At 38.5% G+C, this 13,049-nt stretch overlaps 1 protein-coding gene across 4 annotated transcripts in view; it reads left to right on the top strand.

Moving 5' to 3' along the window:
• Window positions 1–12,310, top strand: part of wdr7 (WD repeat domain 7) — a 210,150-nt gene extending 197,840 nt beyond the window's left edge. For all 4 annotated transcript variants that reach the window (XM_088630381.1, XM_088630380.1, XM_088630379.1 and 1 more), the window contains 2 exons: window positions 5,126–5,230; window positions 8,981–12,310. In XM_088630381.1, the coding sequence (XP_088486507.1) occupies window positions 5,126–5,230; window positions 8,981–9,184 (309 nt within the window). In that variant the 3' untranslated portion in view covers window positions 9,185–12,310. The remainder of the gene's footprint in view (window positions 1–5,125; window positions 5,231–8,980) is intronic.
• The last annotated feature ends 739 nt before the right edge of the window (window positions 12,311–13,049 follow it).

The following is a 13,049-nucleotide window of genomic DNA, read 5'->3' as shown; positions in this document are numbered from 1 at the left end:
TCAGCCAAATAAATTAGTGACTAGTACTGTCTAGTCTGATGTTTAATGTGAGAGTAAGTAAAATAGTGTTATAATGATGGATGAATAGTATTCTCCTCCATTTCCTTTTTTGGGCTTATTTTCATTCTCTTTATAGACAATTTCAGCAAAATATAATATCTTATCATACTGTAAGTGTCAATTTACAGATTCTTGTTGCATAAAAAAGGAAGAAATGTTTCTTACTTTTTATAATTCTGCAGTTTGTAATTAGAGAGCTCTGATCCCGGGGCAAAAATATTGATAAAGTAAAATATATTTATAGTATATGGTGGTAATTACATTTTCATGTATGTCAGTGTTGGTTTCCTAATGACTTGCAGCACATGGCAATGCAGGTCCTGTTGATCATCACAGAAGTAATCACACCTTTGGAAGACAGAAAGGATTAGACCAGTTTTTGACGTTTGTGAAAGGGTGATGTGAAGTAGGATGAGTTCTGTAATGACAAAGTTTTGCCTGGCATTATGTCTAATGCACGCCTGCTCAATAGGATTGTGTGTAATACTTTGCTTTAAAACCTTTTTTTCTACTGGAAGCACCTTTATCTAGTTTTTAAACAGTGTAAGTGAAAATGCTTAAAAAGAAAAGTCCTAAAGATGCATTAAAACTTTAATTTCTTATACACAATGCTGCTCTATATACTGTACAAATATACAGTATTTGGACTGAAGTAGTTGAAGTAGGCAGCTGCGTCAGCATGCATAGGCTGCAAAGGAACAGGTAACAGGTTTATTCGATGCTGAAAAGAAAGGAAACACAACGTTTTGGCTGTGGAGCCTTCTTCAGGTGTGAGAAAGACACGGTAGAGGGCAAAGATTGGTTTGTATATGGGGACTGGTTTGTATTTTCTGACCTCTCAAACAAGACTACAGTGTTAATTAAACTTTATGTCTTTAAACAGTCCGATCTGCTGAATTACTCTATTAGGAATTAAAGGAATTCTTTAATTTAGGACAGAGCCTGTTGTTTTATGCTTATGTTAGACCATGACTGAGATGCGTGTGTACAAGTGTTTTTTTTTTTCTGCAACAGGGAGGAAAAGCCTGGGTAATTTTCCGTGATTGCAAATTGCATTTTTGTATTCTTGAAAGCACATAAGACCAGAGCATGCAGTCTAAGCACTATGTTCGGTTGCAGAAAAGAGATAATAAAAGCTGGATGTCAAACAGAATTACTTTGCTTAGATATTCTGCATGTTCATTTTCAAGCAAGTAGAGGCATGCCTTGCATTAAGCGCTGCAAATTATGAAGGAGAGGTGTTGGAACAGCTTTGTGTCTCAATGATGAGGCAGTATGATGTCAATAGCTCTGTTAGTGAAGTGCAGTCTGTAGTATACTACTGTATGTCTTTTTTATGGCGATCAGTCCAAAAATATCACTAACTAGATGGAGCCGATTTCCCTCCCAGTCTGCGGTCTTGAATTTAAATCAGTGTCTTTCAATTACCTTGTTTTCCTGTGTCACGAAAGAGAAATGTATTTTCCAGGAATGTGTGCATTGTACAGTCACACTTACAGTTAACATGTTCGTGTACAGTATGCTGACTGTGGCTGCTGTCTGTTTTTTGGATATGTTCTCCATCCCTTATGTTTTAGTGTTTGAAGTGCCCTACTTTTTTACTGGCACGGTGTAGAAGCAGAACTGCACCCCTTCTGATAGTGCTCAGTTGTACTGTCAAGGAGCCACTGATTATGCTCAAGCAGTAGGAAATAATTCTGTTGGCAATCGATTGGTGATCTTTTGGCATTTCTCTACTTTGGAAGTACGGGAAACTTCTGATTTCCTCCCATATTCCCTAACAGCCCTCAAATGATCCTGAAATATAACAGCAGAGCTGTTCAGTAATTATCTATTGCTGATCCCTTTCTTTTTTAATAGATTTTCATCATACAACTCTCAATTCTATTCTCGCTATGCTTTCTGAGTTGTCATAATGACTGAGTATCTGCCTACTTGAGAAAAGATTCCATTTACTTATTTATACAACCACACTGAGGAATATCTTGTAATGTATATTATATGTCCATTAGCAGTAAAAAATCTGTTTAGTTTTTGTAAAAGCTAATTATTTGTTTAATGATTTGCCTTAAAACTGTGAATGTGTGCCATTTAATAATGGACATTATCATATTCCCATTTGCCCATGTATACATAATGTAGTTATTTGCATTGGTTGAACTTCTTACAAGAAAAACATAACAAACTCAACTGGTTGCCTATCCAGTCTAATGAACAGGTGATCAACTGGAACACCTAATGCGAAATTAGGCACGGTATCAATACAGTAGTAAAACTGAAACTACACCCTGTTGAGTTAAAGCCAGTGTTTTCTTTCGACCATGACATACTTGGAAGATAGAAGCTTCCGGTTGTGAAATTGGCCATTACTGCTTAGTATAGCTGGCCCGTGTTTCACTTGATGTGATTTGGTCAACTCGGAGATTAAAACAGTGATTTGAGTGAGGCGCTATAGTGCCTGGAAAGGTCTCCCCTTTGTCCAAACTTGATTTCCTGAAACCCATTCTCTCCTCCAGCTGAAGCCAGCGGGCATGCAAAGGCACTAAACTCTCTGGGCAAGCGGGGCTTTGTTATCAATAGTAATAGTTGGATGGCCACATCTGTTAGCTAAATTACTATGACGGAGTGGGACTGGGAGAAGAGGCTGTTTTATTTTCTAGCTTGTTGTCTTCTGCAGGAAGTGAAAGTGAATCGCAGTGAGGGAATCACAGCAGGGAAGCTCTTTACAAATGAGAGGCAGATATTGACTTACAGCCAGCGTGCAGTTTTAGTGATAAATGTATTTTCATACACTGCCGCTCAAGGTCACTTCATGCTTGCAGCTTATGCCAGGCATCAAAAAAGAGCCAGATTTCTTTGCCTCGCAGAGATTTTTCGGAGATTAGTGCTTTATGGGGAGGGGGTGCATCCAGCTGCTCAGTTTATCTAAACAGGGGTCTCTGCTAATCTTACTTCTGATTATTATCCTCTGTAGGCCTTTAAGAAAACACCCTTAAATGTGTCCACTTCATTCTTTTAGCTCTGACTAATAAGTTATTAACTTTGTTGTATTCATACACTTAAAAAATGTTTCTATGCAGACATAGATAGCAGAGCATAATGCTTTTAATATTTTGCATTAGCTGCAATCGTGTTTTTTAAACAAAAAGTAGAGCAGTGTATTACAGTAAACCCTCAGTTTAGCAGAATAATAGGAGGGAAGAGGTGTCCGTTACTGTCGAATGTCATTTAAATCACAAGTGACATAATTTCAGCCCCAATTACAGAATGAGAAAAATACTGTATATACTGTATGCTGTAGATATGCTTTCAAGATCTTTCTTAACAATTGCAATCAACACAATAATTAAAAGTTGTTCCTGTGTCTTTTTCAATATTAATATACAAGCTGTTTCAAGTTTTGTACTGTAAATATACTATATACAATTCCCTAAATACATTCATTTATATGTAACACAAACAAAACACATCATATGCAAATGACTGTGCACCTTTAATATTCCGAACTTAAATCTATGTAGTATTTATTTTTAACTTGTCTAATTATTAATGCATTTGCAGAACATTTAACATATTGTTTGCATTTTAGTTTTTTAAGATATACTAAAGCCAGATATACTAAACCAGTAACAACATCTAATGTAAGCAGTTACCTACCCCTACGTTTCAAGAAGGCTTACTTCCACAGTAATGACTACCTCCCTTTATAAAGTTAGCTTTATTTACATGAACTGTGTCTGTGGTACAACTGACAGTCAATCGATGGATAAATACAGCAACACACAACTTTATTCCTTCTCAATACTAGTAAGTTGCATGAGGAAATAAAACACTCAGGAGAGGTCCTGTCTATAGTGCTTCACCCTATACCAAATATACCAATATCCTAAAGGGCAACATTGGTATGTATGCCTACTTAAAGGCGTGTTGTCTGAAAGATGTTATTGTTATATTATTTTTGCATTTTATTGCATCCATTATTGTAAGAAAAGTCCACTATTCCTGGCTTTTCACACACATTTCTCCTTTATTTTGTGTCTGCTAAATCTGGTGATGGTAAAGGTGATGTTTTAATGGTTTACTGTAGTTCCAGGGTTCTTGCGTGTCGCAGTCCAATTTCTCCATTTCAGTTTCCTCCTGCACTTTAGACAAACACACCAACAAAAAACAGACCTCCTTAATGTGTGTCTTCTTTAATTGTAATAACATTTTCTTTACCCCCAGGTGCTGCAGATCACTTTAATAATTATTAAATGGAGCCCAAATGCCTGAAATCGGGGGTCATACAGGGTTTCCCTTCAGTTTTAATGGTGTTTTTCTAATTTCGAATAAGTGTGGTTGAATATGTGAACACATAGCGCTGTCAGGGTATATATATGTTTACCACAAAGATCTGTATTAGACAGGCAGTTCTTAATATTATCTTAATGAGTTTAGCTATTTATGTCAGTGTACAGAAGCACTTAAGAATGCCAACACAATGTCTGTATTTCTAATGAAAAGGTCATATTTAAGTCTTAGTAAAGCTAAAATTATACAGAAGTAACACCCCATTGAGAATATTGTTCAGAACAATGGCATTTACAGTACCTCCAAATACTTCAAAGGAAAGTGACCAGAGTGATTTCAGGTTTCAGATGTATTAACGATGGGCAGGCTAAGGTCTTGACTGGAGGAGATTGGAGCTGAACGTTTCAAATATTCATAATCCAGAAAGATACTGGGAAAATCAGAGCCAAGGACCTGAGATCTGGCAATGAGGTAATGTCCAGGGACACAAGTGGAAATACAGAGGTCCAGTTTAGGGCTAGAAGCAGACTGTGTTTACACACAGGGTATTGACAATCTGAAACAAACTATTTGGCCATGTCACCGAGGCAGACTCAGATACCTTTCACAAAATAAAAGAAGTTAGGATTCTGTAATGGATAAATTAACAGCGACTGATGAAGGTGGGTCAAATGTGCACTTGTGCAACTTTATAAAGTTTATATTCTCTTTTATACTTGTGTCATTGTAACATGTACACTTGCGTGATCTAAACCATTGCATCTGCTTCTTGCAGACCATTCATGGACACAAGGGGCCCATAACTGCTGTCTCTTTTGCCCCTGACGGACGGTATCTCTCAACCTATTCCAATACAGACAGCCACATCTCGTTCTGGCAGGTAAGAAACCAATGTTGTACTATTTTTTTTCCCTTGAAGGTTATTTGCCTCCGTATTTTCTTTCCTTTTTCTTCCCCTTCTCCTTTCTTTCATTTTGTCTGTTTTTGATGTTTTCGTGTGTCTTGTCTGTCATTTAGTGACCATGGTGGTACTGCATTTTATTTCCAACACTTGTTGTACATTGGCCACCCACCTGTCTTGTGACCATTTTATCCAGTACAGACTTGCAGGGGTGCCAGAGTCAATCCCAGCAGGCAGTGCTTCTAATGCAGGGTACTCCCTGAGTGGGACACCTGTCGTCATGGATCGGATACACAGACACACATGCACTCTCACACCAGGGCTGATTTTCTTAGAAGTCAAGTTAACCTACCAACATGTCATGCAAGCCAACCAGAGCACCCTGTTAGCAATGCTAACCAATGCACCACCACGCCACCCTGTTGAAGATTTTAATCATTGTAATTCTGTAGACTCTTGTTACCAGCCATGAAGGTAGATGTATTCAGGTAATGGTAAATTATGAATTTTCTGCAATGACAAGTAATAATATGCACTTTCCAAAACCACAGCCATTATCCTATGGCAGCTCAGTTACTCTATGCCCATGTCGTGTTACCTGCTGGTTGACTGATAACTTTCAATGAGAAACAAAGTGGGATGGGTTCTCTGTGTCTAAACGTTTAATGTCACCTGCGGTTTTATTTTTATTTTTCAGAATTAAACATCAGAAATCGCTCTTGCTTATGGTTAACGATATAGGAAAAACAAATGGCACCTCTATTCTATTTCTATTTAATGTAGGAGGTCTGAGCTTTTTTCAAGGGAAAGCAGATTTCTGCATTACTTGCACCGACCACAGAGAGAAATCGTAGTCACCCAGTGAGTTCACTCTGAAGTATGAAAACCAAAAAGCTATGGGGTTGTATGGCTGCATATTTCAACTATAGTAGCTCCTTAGTCAGAATCCAGTGAAGTAGGCATGATATACTGCAGTAACGGATTGAGGAGCATTTAGAATTTGTATTCCATTTTAACTTAAAAATAGTCTTTTTAAGACAAAACCTTAGGGACACACAGCTGAGGAGGTCAGAGTGCAAAACAAGTTCTAGATATTGACATGATTTCTTGTTCATCTGTTTTTGATAACATGTATGCTTATTTGTATTTGTCTTTTGTTTTTAACTTCTCTTTAAAACAAATAGAAGTAAAAGATTGCTTTACATCCGTCTCTTGCTCTTTGAACTTGACAGAAACCGAGGTGATCCGGAATGTAATTATAATTTCAGAATTTCCACCCAGCTTTCCCCATCACACTATTTTCCCTTCCCTCGATATTCAGCAGTAGCACAGTTTAACTTCCGGTTATTGTAGCTGGTATGGAGGCTAATGGACATCTCTCTGGTCAGAATCCACCAAAGTCAATGTGCCCGGCTGTGCTGACAACATACTCCTTAATGTGCGTCTTCCCCTGACAGAATGAGCCTTTTGGCCTTTTACTTGAGCACCTGACAAACCTGATACAAGACTGCAGAAATGGCATGATATATTTTCCCACCGAGCTGTTTTTTATTGAGAAGGAAAATTGTCTACAATGGCTGCCTTTGATGACCCTTTCTAGCAGATTGTACATTTACATTTACATTTTTGTTTTCATTTGACAGATGGTTTTACCCAAAGTGCTTTATAATCTCATCTAGATGCAAAGGGTGCTAGTACCTTTATCATAAGAAAACAATTCAACCACAAACAAACAATGAGCACAGTTTTAATTACAATATGTACTAGCATGTTGCACAGTTATCATATTTATTTGATTGTTTAATGCAGACCGCATACAGTGTGCTTACACATGACGTACTGTATTCTGTTTGGTTGCACAACTGCTTTGGAGTGACCTCAGGATGGAGTGATCTTTCCCCTCCCTCCCTGTGTCTCTGTGCTCTTAATGCAGGAAAATCTGGAGCATTAGTCATCTTAAAAGGGTTATTACTCAAGATGATTTAAATGGTGAAAATGTCAGCTATGCTGGCACACTCTCTGCTAGAGATGCTCTGATTTACACTCCCTGACTACGCTGTGCTCAGACGCCCGCTGCAGGGTAACAGGTTTCAAACACAGCAGCTGCGCTCTCGGTGCCCTGCTCAAGCCAGGACGACACAACACATTTTCCTCTGCTTGCTGACAAAAATTAGCAGTCCAGACATTTGCAACTAGGCCTGGCCTCTTAATATTACCAGCTGTGACACAGCAAAGTGGGAGAGACTGCTTCACAACTAAAGCAGCTTTGCTGTAGTATCTGCTTTTCATTATAATGGCATTACAGTAAGTGAGAGCCACAGTTCATGGACCTCTGTAAAGATAATGAATTCTCAGGCAGTCTGCTCCTCATTGAGCTGGTCCCATTCTCTTGCATGGTGTCTCAGGCTGAATTGGCTGCCGCTTGCCAGCTCTGAGATATCTGAGCAGTACTGTTGGCTCAGCTCAGTGTCTGTCCTTTCATGGAAGCAATAAAAGAAAGCCTTGTTGCATTTTCTCTTTTGCCCAGTAATTATTTCAGAATTAATAGAATATATAATTTATGTATATATACTAAATATAAACATTATATGCAGTGCCTAAGTTTAAGGCAGTGCCAGATTTTAGTCCTTCTGTTTCATCTGTCTTATCTTATAAGGAGTCGTGTTCTTTTTGTTTTCTGCTGTCTTCATCACGCAAATATATATCACCACGTCTTCAGTTATTGTGATTAGATTTCAACACGCTTTCAGTATCGGGTCAGCCCTGAAATCAGAAGGCAGGGGACCTGCCCCGTTTAACAGCCTGCCTGTTTTTCCTCTTCTGTGTGAAGTGATCAGAAGAGGCATCTCTGACAGGCCATGACAAGGGGAGCACAGCCAATTTACATATCGACTGACCTCTGACCTCCCTGAAAGAATAGAAATCCACTTAATCTTCAGTCACAGGAAGATTTATTTTTCACTGTGAAGTTGCTGTTAGTGTAGAAGTGTGCATTGGTCTTTCTGATAGGGAACTATTAGGTACAGTACATCTCTAGTTTAGCCACATTGTAAGGCTATTTTGGAATGTACAACCATTCCACCAATTCTCCATACATACAGTAGCTTCCTTCAAAGGTTGGTTTAAAGGTTTAAAATGTGGAAAATCACACAGAAGCTCAAAATTATAACTGTATGTAAATTTATATTTGTTTTGTAGGTTGTGGTCCCTGATCTTAATTTTTATTCTGCAGTATAGGGCAACATAAAAAAAACTTATATTGGTTAACTTTTTTGTGGGGAGAAAACAACATAATATCACTTTACAGCATAACACAAAAATCTCAGAAGGGTACAGACTGAAGAGACTAGACCCATTGCTCTGGACCAGTATGTCTGCAAACAAATGTTTGAAGTCTGTACCATGACCCAAAATTTGCATTAAGGGAAAGAAAAATCTTCTACTAACACTGCCACATTACTGAATGTACTCCGTATTTACGTTATGGCACCTGCTGTACGTTCTCACTGTAAGGACCCTGAGGGGTGCACACGTATTTCTGCTGTCTGGTGGTTTTTACGAATGGAATGATCCTGTATGAAGAAGTGACCTGTTTTCAGTAGTAATTACGGTGCTCTTCATTGCGCGAGGGCGTGCTATGAGGCAAGAGCATGTGAAAGGACAAAAGCAGCAGACGGGAAAGGGGAACGAGTCAGCGGTGTGTGAGAGCTGTGTTTCCTTTCCCCACAGATGAACACCTCCTTGCTGGGCAGTATCGGCATGTTGAACTCCGCCCCCCAGCTGCGCTGCATCAAAACCTACCAGGTTCCCCCGGTGCAGCCTGCGTCTCCCGGGTCGCAGAACGCGCTGAAGCTGGCCCGGCTCATCTGGACCTCCAACCGCAACGTCATCCTGATGGCGCACGATGGCAAAGAGCACCGTTTTATGGTCTGAGCACCTCCCTGCCTCTCCCACTCCCCCTGCACAGACCCAGTCACATAGGCCACGTACTGCTGTTTACACCTTCTGGTTGTTTACATTTCCGATCTGCCCTCCTAGTGCTTATATTGTTTAATAAAAGAGGCTTGTCTCTTCAAGTCTGTGCTTCGCACCTTGTCAAGACCCAGGCCTTCCGGCCTCGTACACTCCCGAGTTCGTTTGCAGCCGAGTTTCTTGGCGCCAAGAGCCTATTATACTCACTAGTTTTTTCTCAAGGGGCATTTTTCTTTCACTCGTTCAAAGCACTGATCATCCCAGTTTAAAAACTACACATGGGCATTCCACCGCCGGGATCCAGTACGACTAAGTATTAAACTCAAGGTTATGTGTGTAAAATTCATATCATATTGTAGGAAATGTTGTAAAGAATGTGAAATTATCTAGCTCTCGTTATGCAATGTTTTCTATTTCCAGTGGTTACAAAAATGAGTACTGCAATAAGCAAACCAGCCAATGTTGCATTGCCAGTTATCCTGCCTCTCCTACCTTAATTAGACAATATACAGTAAGAATAGAAAAACTGCACTGAATGGAAATTTCTGTTTAGCTGATGGATGAGGCAAAGTGCATATATATATGTATTTTAAAGAGTATTGTAATATATACTGATCATTTGACCAAACACTGAAGCTGCTTTCTTCTATATCTTGCACGTTCTGGGCCTGTGTAAGAAATAACTTCCTTTTAGTTGTCAATGTGCTCTATAGAATGTTTGAACCATTAATTTCTGTATTTTTACTGATACATTATTTATTAATAGAAAAATTATAACACTGCACCGGTCAATATTTAAAATACTCAAGCATATCGATGGTCTTTACAGGCTCTTTCAAAAATGATCTTTTAAAAAGGTACTGGTTCTGAGGAAGGCCTAAAATATCCTCCTAAAGCACCTGCTAAAAATGTTGTCATTATTTTACACATTTGTAGGCCGCAGTTAAATCAGTGATGTGTTTTGTTTTGTGCAGGCTGAATCTCTGGCAGGGTGAAAACAGGCCTGGAGTATATTTACATATCACAGCAGATTTTGTTTGATTATCTTAAAACGGAAAATTAATCTTGAAGAAGTAGATGCCGCACACTACGAATTTCCCTGTCCAGGTTATGATACAGTATGACTCCATGTCAGAATTTTTTTAGACAAGAGAATCTGTAGCCAACCTATTGGTTTGCCAATTTGTAGTTAGAGAAAGGAGCCCTGAAAGTAGTATACAGTATGTAAGTAGTCTAGCTGTATGGCTCAGGAAAGGACTTTTCAGTATCTGCCCCTGTTATTTAAAGACTCCCCAAAGGTTGCTGAGATGAAAAATATGACCCAGGTGTCCAAGAATTCAAAGCTCTCCCCCTTGTGAACAGATAATAGTGGAAATCTTCGAGCAGTTAGCCTCAGCACTGCTGCTCGGCGTGACATTTCCATTTCAGCGAAGCCGAAACAAAGTATGAGATTTTTCTCATCTTTAGGTGTTTGCTTTATATTTAATCTTTCAGGCAGCTATGGATAAAGCTGGGACTGAGCTGCGTGATAGTGAGTTAATTGGCCGATCCTGTCTCTGAGTGCTCTTAATGCTGCTGTTCATTTCTGCTAAAAAATCACCACAATTTACATGTAACATTGATGTGGTTCTGTAAGGCGGATTTGCGAATAGGAGACAATGAAGCAAGCACTTAAGCAATCTCTTTAACAGGGTGCATTTGGCTGTTCCCTTATGATTGCACTAGCAGATTTTCAGTATATAAAGATTGAGCAGTGGGGGTACCAATTAAAGTGTCTCTTCTTTGCCAGATTGTAATAGCATACTGTACATTTTAGCTCCTGGCCACTCAGTAAATTTCGGCAAACAAAATTCTCAGCTTCCTGAGCCAATTGTCCTTTGTAGGACATGGTTTTCCTTTGAGACTCTATATTTTCTGCTCCAAACTTTATGAGCCCACTGTCCTGGTTAAGAGAGATCAAAAACTTCACAAAGTTCTTTTCTACATATGCTGCTAACTGGAAAAACGATGCACGTGACTTACTGATACCGTAATTCATTTTTAGTTTTTGCTAGCTCTATGGCCACCTCAGTTCCATATGAGCACAGGGTTGTCGACAGTTTTGATCCGCACACCAATCTGCCCGTCTTACACATACAGATGCAGAATAGCATTTATTTGCTTATTCTTTTTGGGTGGTTCTTACATTGTTAAGGGATAGATCTTTGCTGAAAATCTTCCCATTTTTACAGATTTTTAAGTTTTAATGATCAACAAATATAAAATAGGCTGTATATATAAAATCCTGGTTTTAATTTAGCCAATTTCATATTATAGTGTTGCTCTCACTCGTAATTCGCACGTGAATGGTATTTCCCCAAAACTTTATGATACGCATAACTAGGGACTTTCTTAGACTCATGACATCCTAAAATAACACAGCTTGTCAAACCCATTGCATTGTATGAAACATGATTGGCTATATTTTGGACAAAATGGCACTATTATCGACAGAATTTCTCAGCCATTCCATATGTGGTGTTTGGAATCCAGCCTGCACTTTCCTTGTGTGAAGAACCAGTCAATTCTTTAGCTTTTACTGCTGCTCCTAACTCTCTTCGTCTCTCTTGCCAAGTCTCAGCAATTAAATATAAGGTTAGCCAGCAGTTAAATGTAAGGATTATGACAACGGCTGCATTATCCTAAGAGGATGTTAAAATAGAGGAAGATGATCACAGAAAGACCAAGTGCTTTTGCACTCTTAGTGCTACGCTTTCAGTACGGCAGTAAAAATTTGTATTGTCACTCCCATGTGATCTTTTAGTGTTTTATTGATTAGTTACTCCTGTATTTGGAACTGTCCTTCTTGTAAATGTAGATGCATAAACAGCTTCATTGTCAAATTATTAGTAGCAGATTCAGCATAATACAGTAATACCAGTATGATGGTAAACCATTGTAGCTGTGGAAGATGCTCTGTGCTGTACAAAAAACCTGTGCGTGACAATGTTGATATCTGTGCTTCTTATTCAGGAATTGTACTGTAAAGGCTGTGTTACAATGTGTTGCGTGTATATCTATGTGTTCAATAAATGAAGTGGAAATTGAGTGGTATTGTAAAATTACTTGAATTCATGGCGTATCTCTCAAAGAAGGAAACTGACAGAACAATATGATTTCGTCCTCATTATTGTTCACACCCCTTTTGAAACAGATGATTCTTTCCCATATATGTCTTCTGTAAGTACTGTACCTGCAGTTTGTGTTCTGGTGGATTTAAAAAAGTTTTTATTTTTTTGTTTCACTACCCCTTATGTATACAGTATACGTGATCACAGAACTTAGACTATTCCAAAAAGTTTGTTTTTTTAATTAAAATCATGCTGTGGCTCTAGTTTATCTTTGTAATGAGGGTAAAGCATTACCTCGTTGTAAAACTTTGATTATGTACCTTGCCTATGTTTTACATGATATTGCATCTGTAGGAGCAGACCTTTGCCTGTTATTAGCAGCTTAAGGTTTAAAAACTAAAAAAGAAAATGTGATGTCAATCTTCAATGTTTAGTGGTGGTGCCAAGGTCTGCAGCTTGTAAATGCTGCCATTTAAAACGCTTACCTTTAAAGCCCTTACTTAATTGTTATCATCTTGCAGCTTTTATTAATCTAAAATTGTGTTTTTAATTACATAATTTGTAGACATTTGTATTCAACAGTCTATAACAAGCCCAGTGGTATAGTACTAATCTCACTGTTGTGTATTTCTTGTTAAAATTGTACCTACATACAGTATAAATTGGTCTGTATAGGAAAGGGACAATTATTTTTGGTTTAGTAATTTTATATACAC

The sequence above is a fragment of the Lepisosteus platostomus genome, chromosome 4 (genome assembly GCF_059453375.1).
Source record: "Lepisosteus platostomus isolate fLepPlt1 chromosome 4, fLepPlt1.hap1, whole genome shotgun sequence".
Classification (NCBI taxonomy): domain Eukaryota; kingdom Metazoa; phylum Chordata; class Actinopteri; order Semionotiformes; family Lepisosteidae; genus Lepisosteus; species Lepisosteus platostomus.
This window is presented reverse-complemented; position numbering and strand designations above follow the sequence as displayed.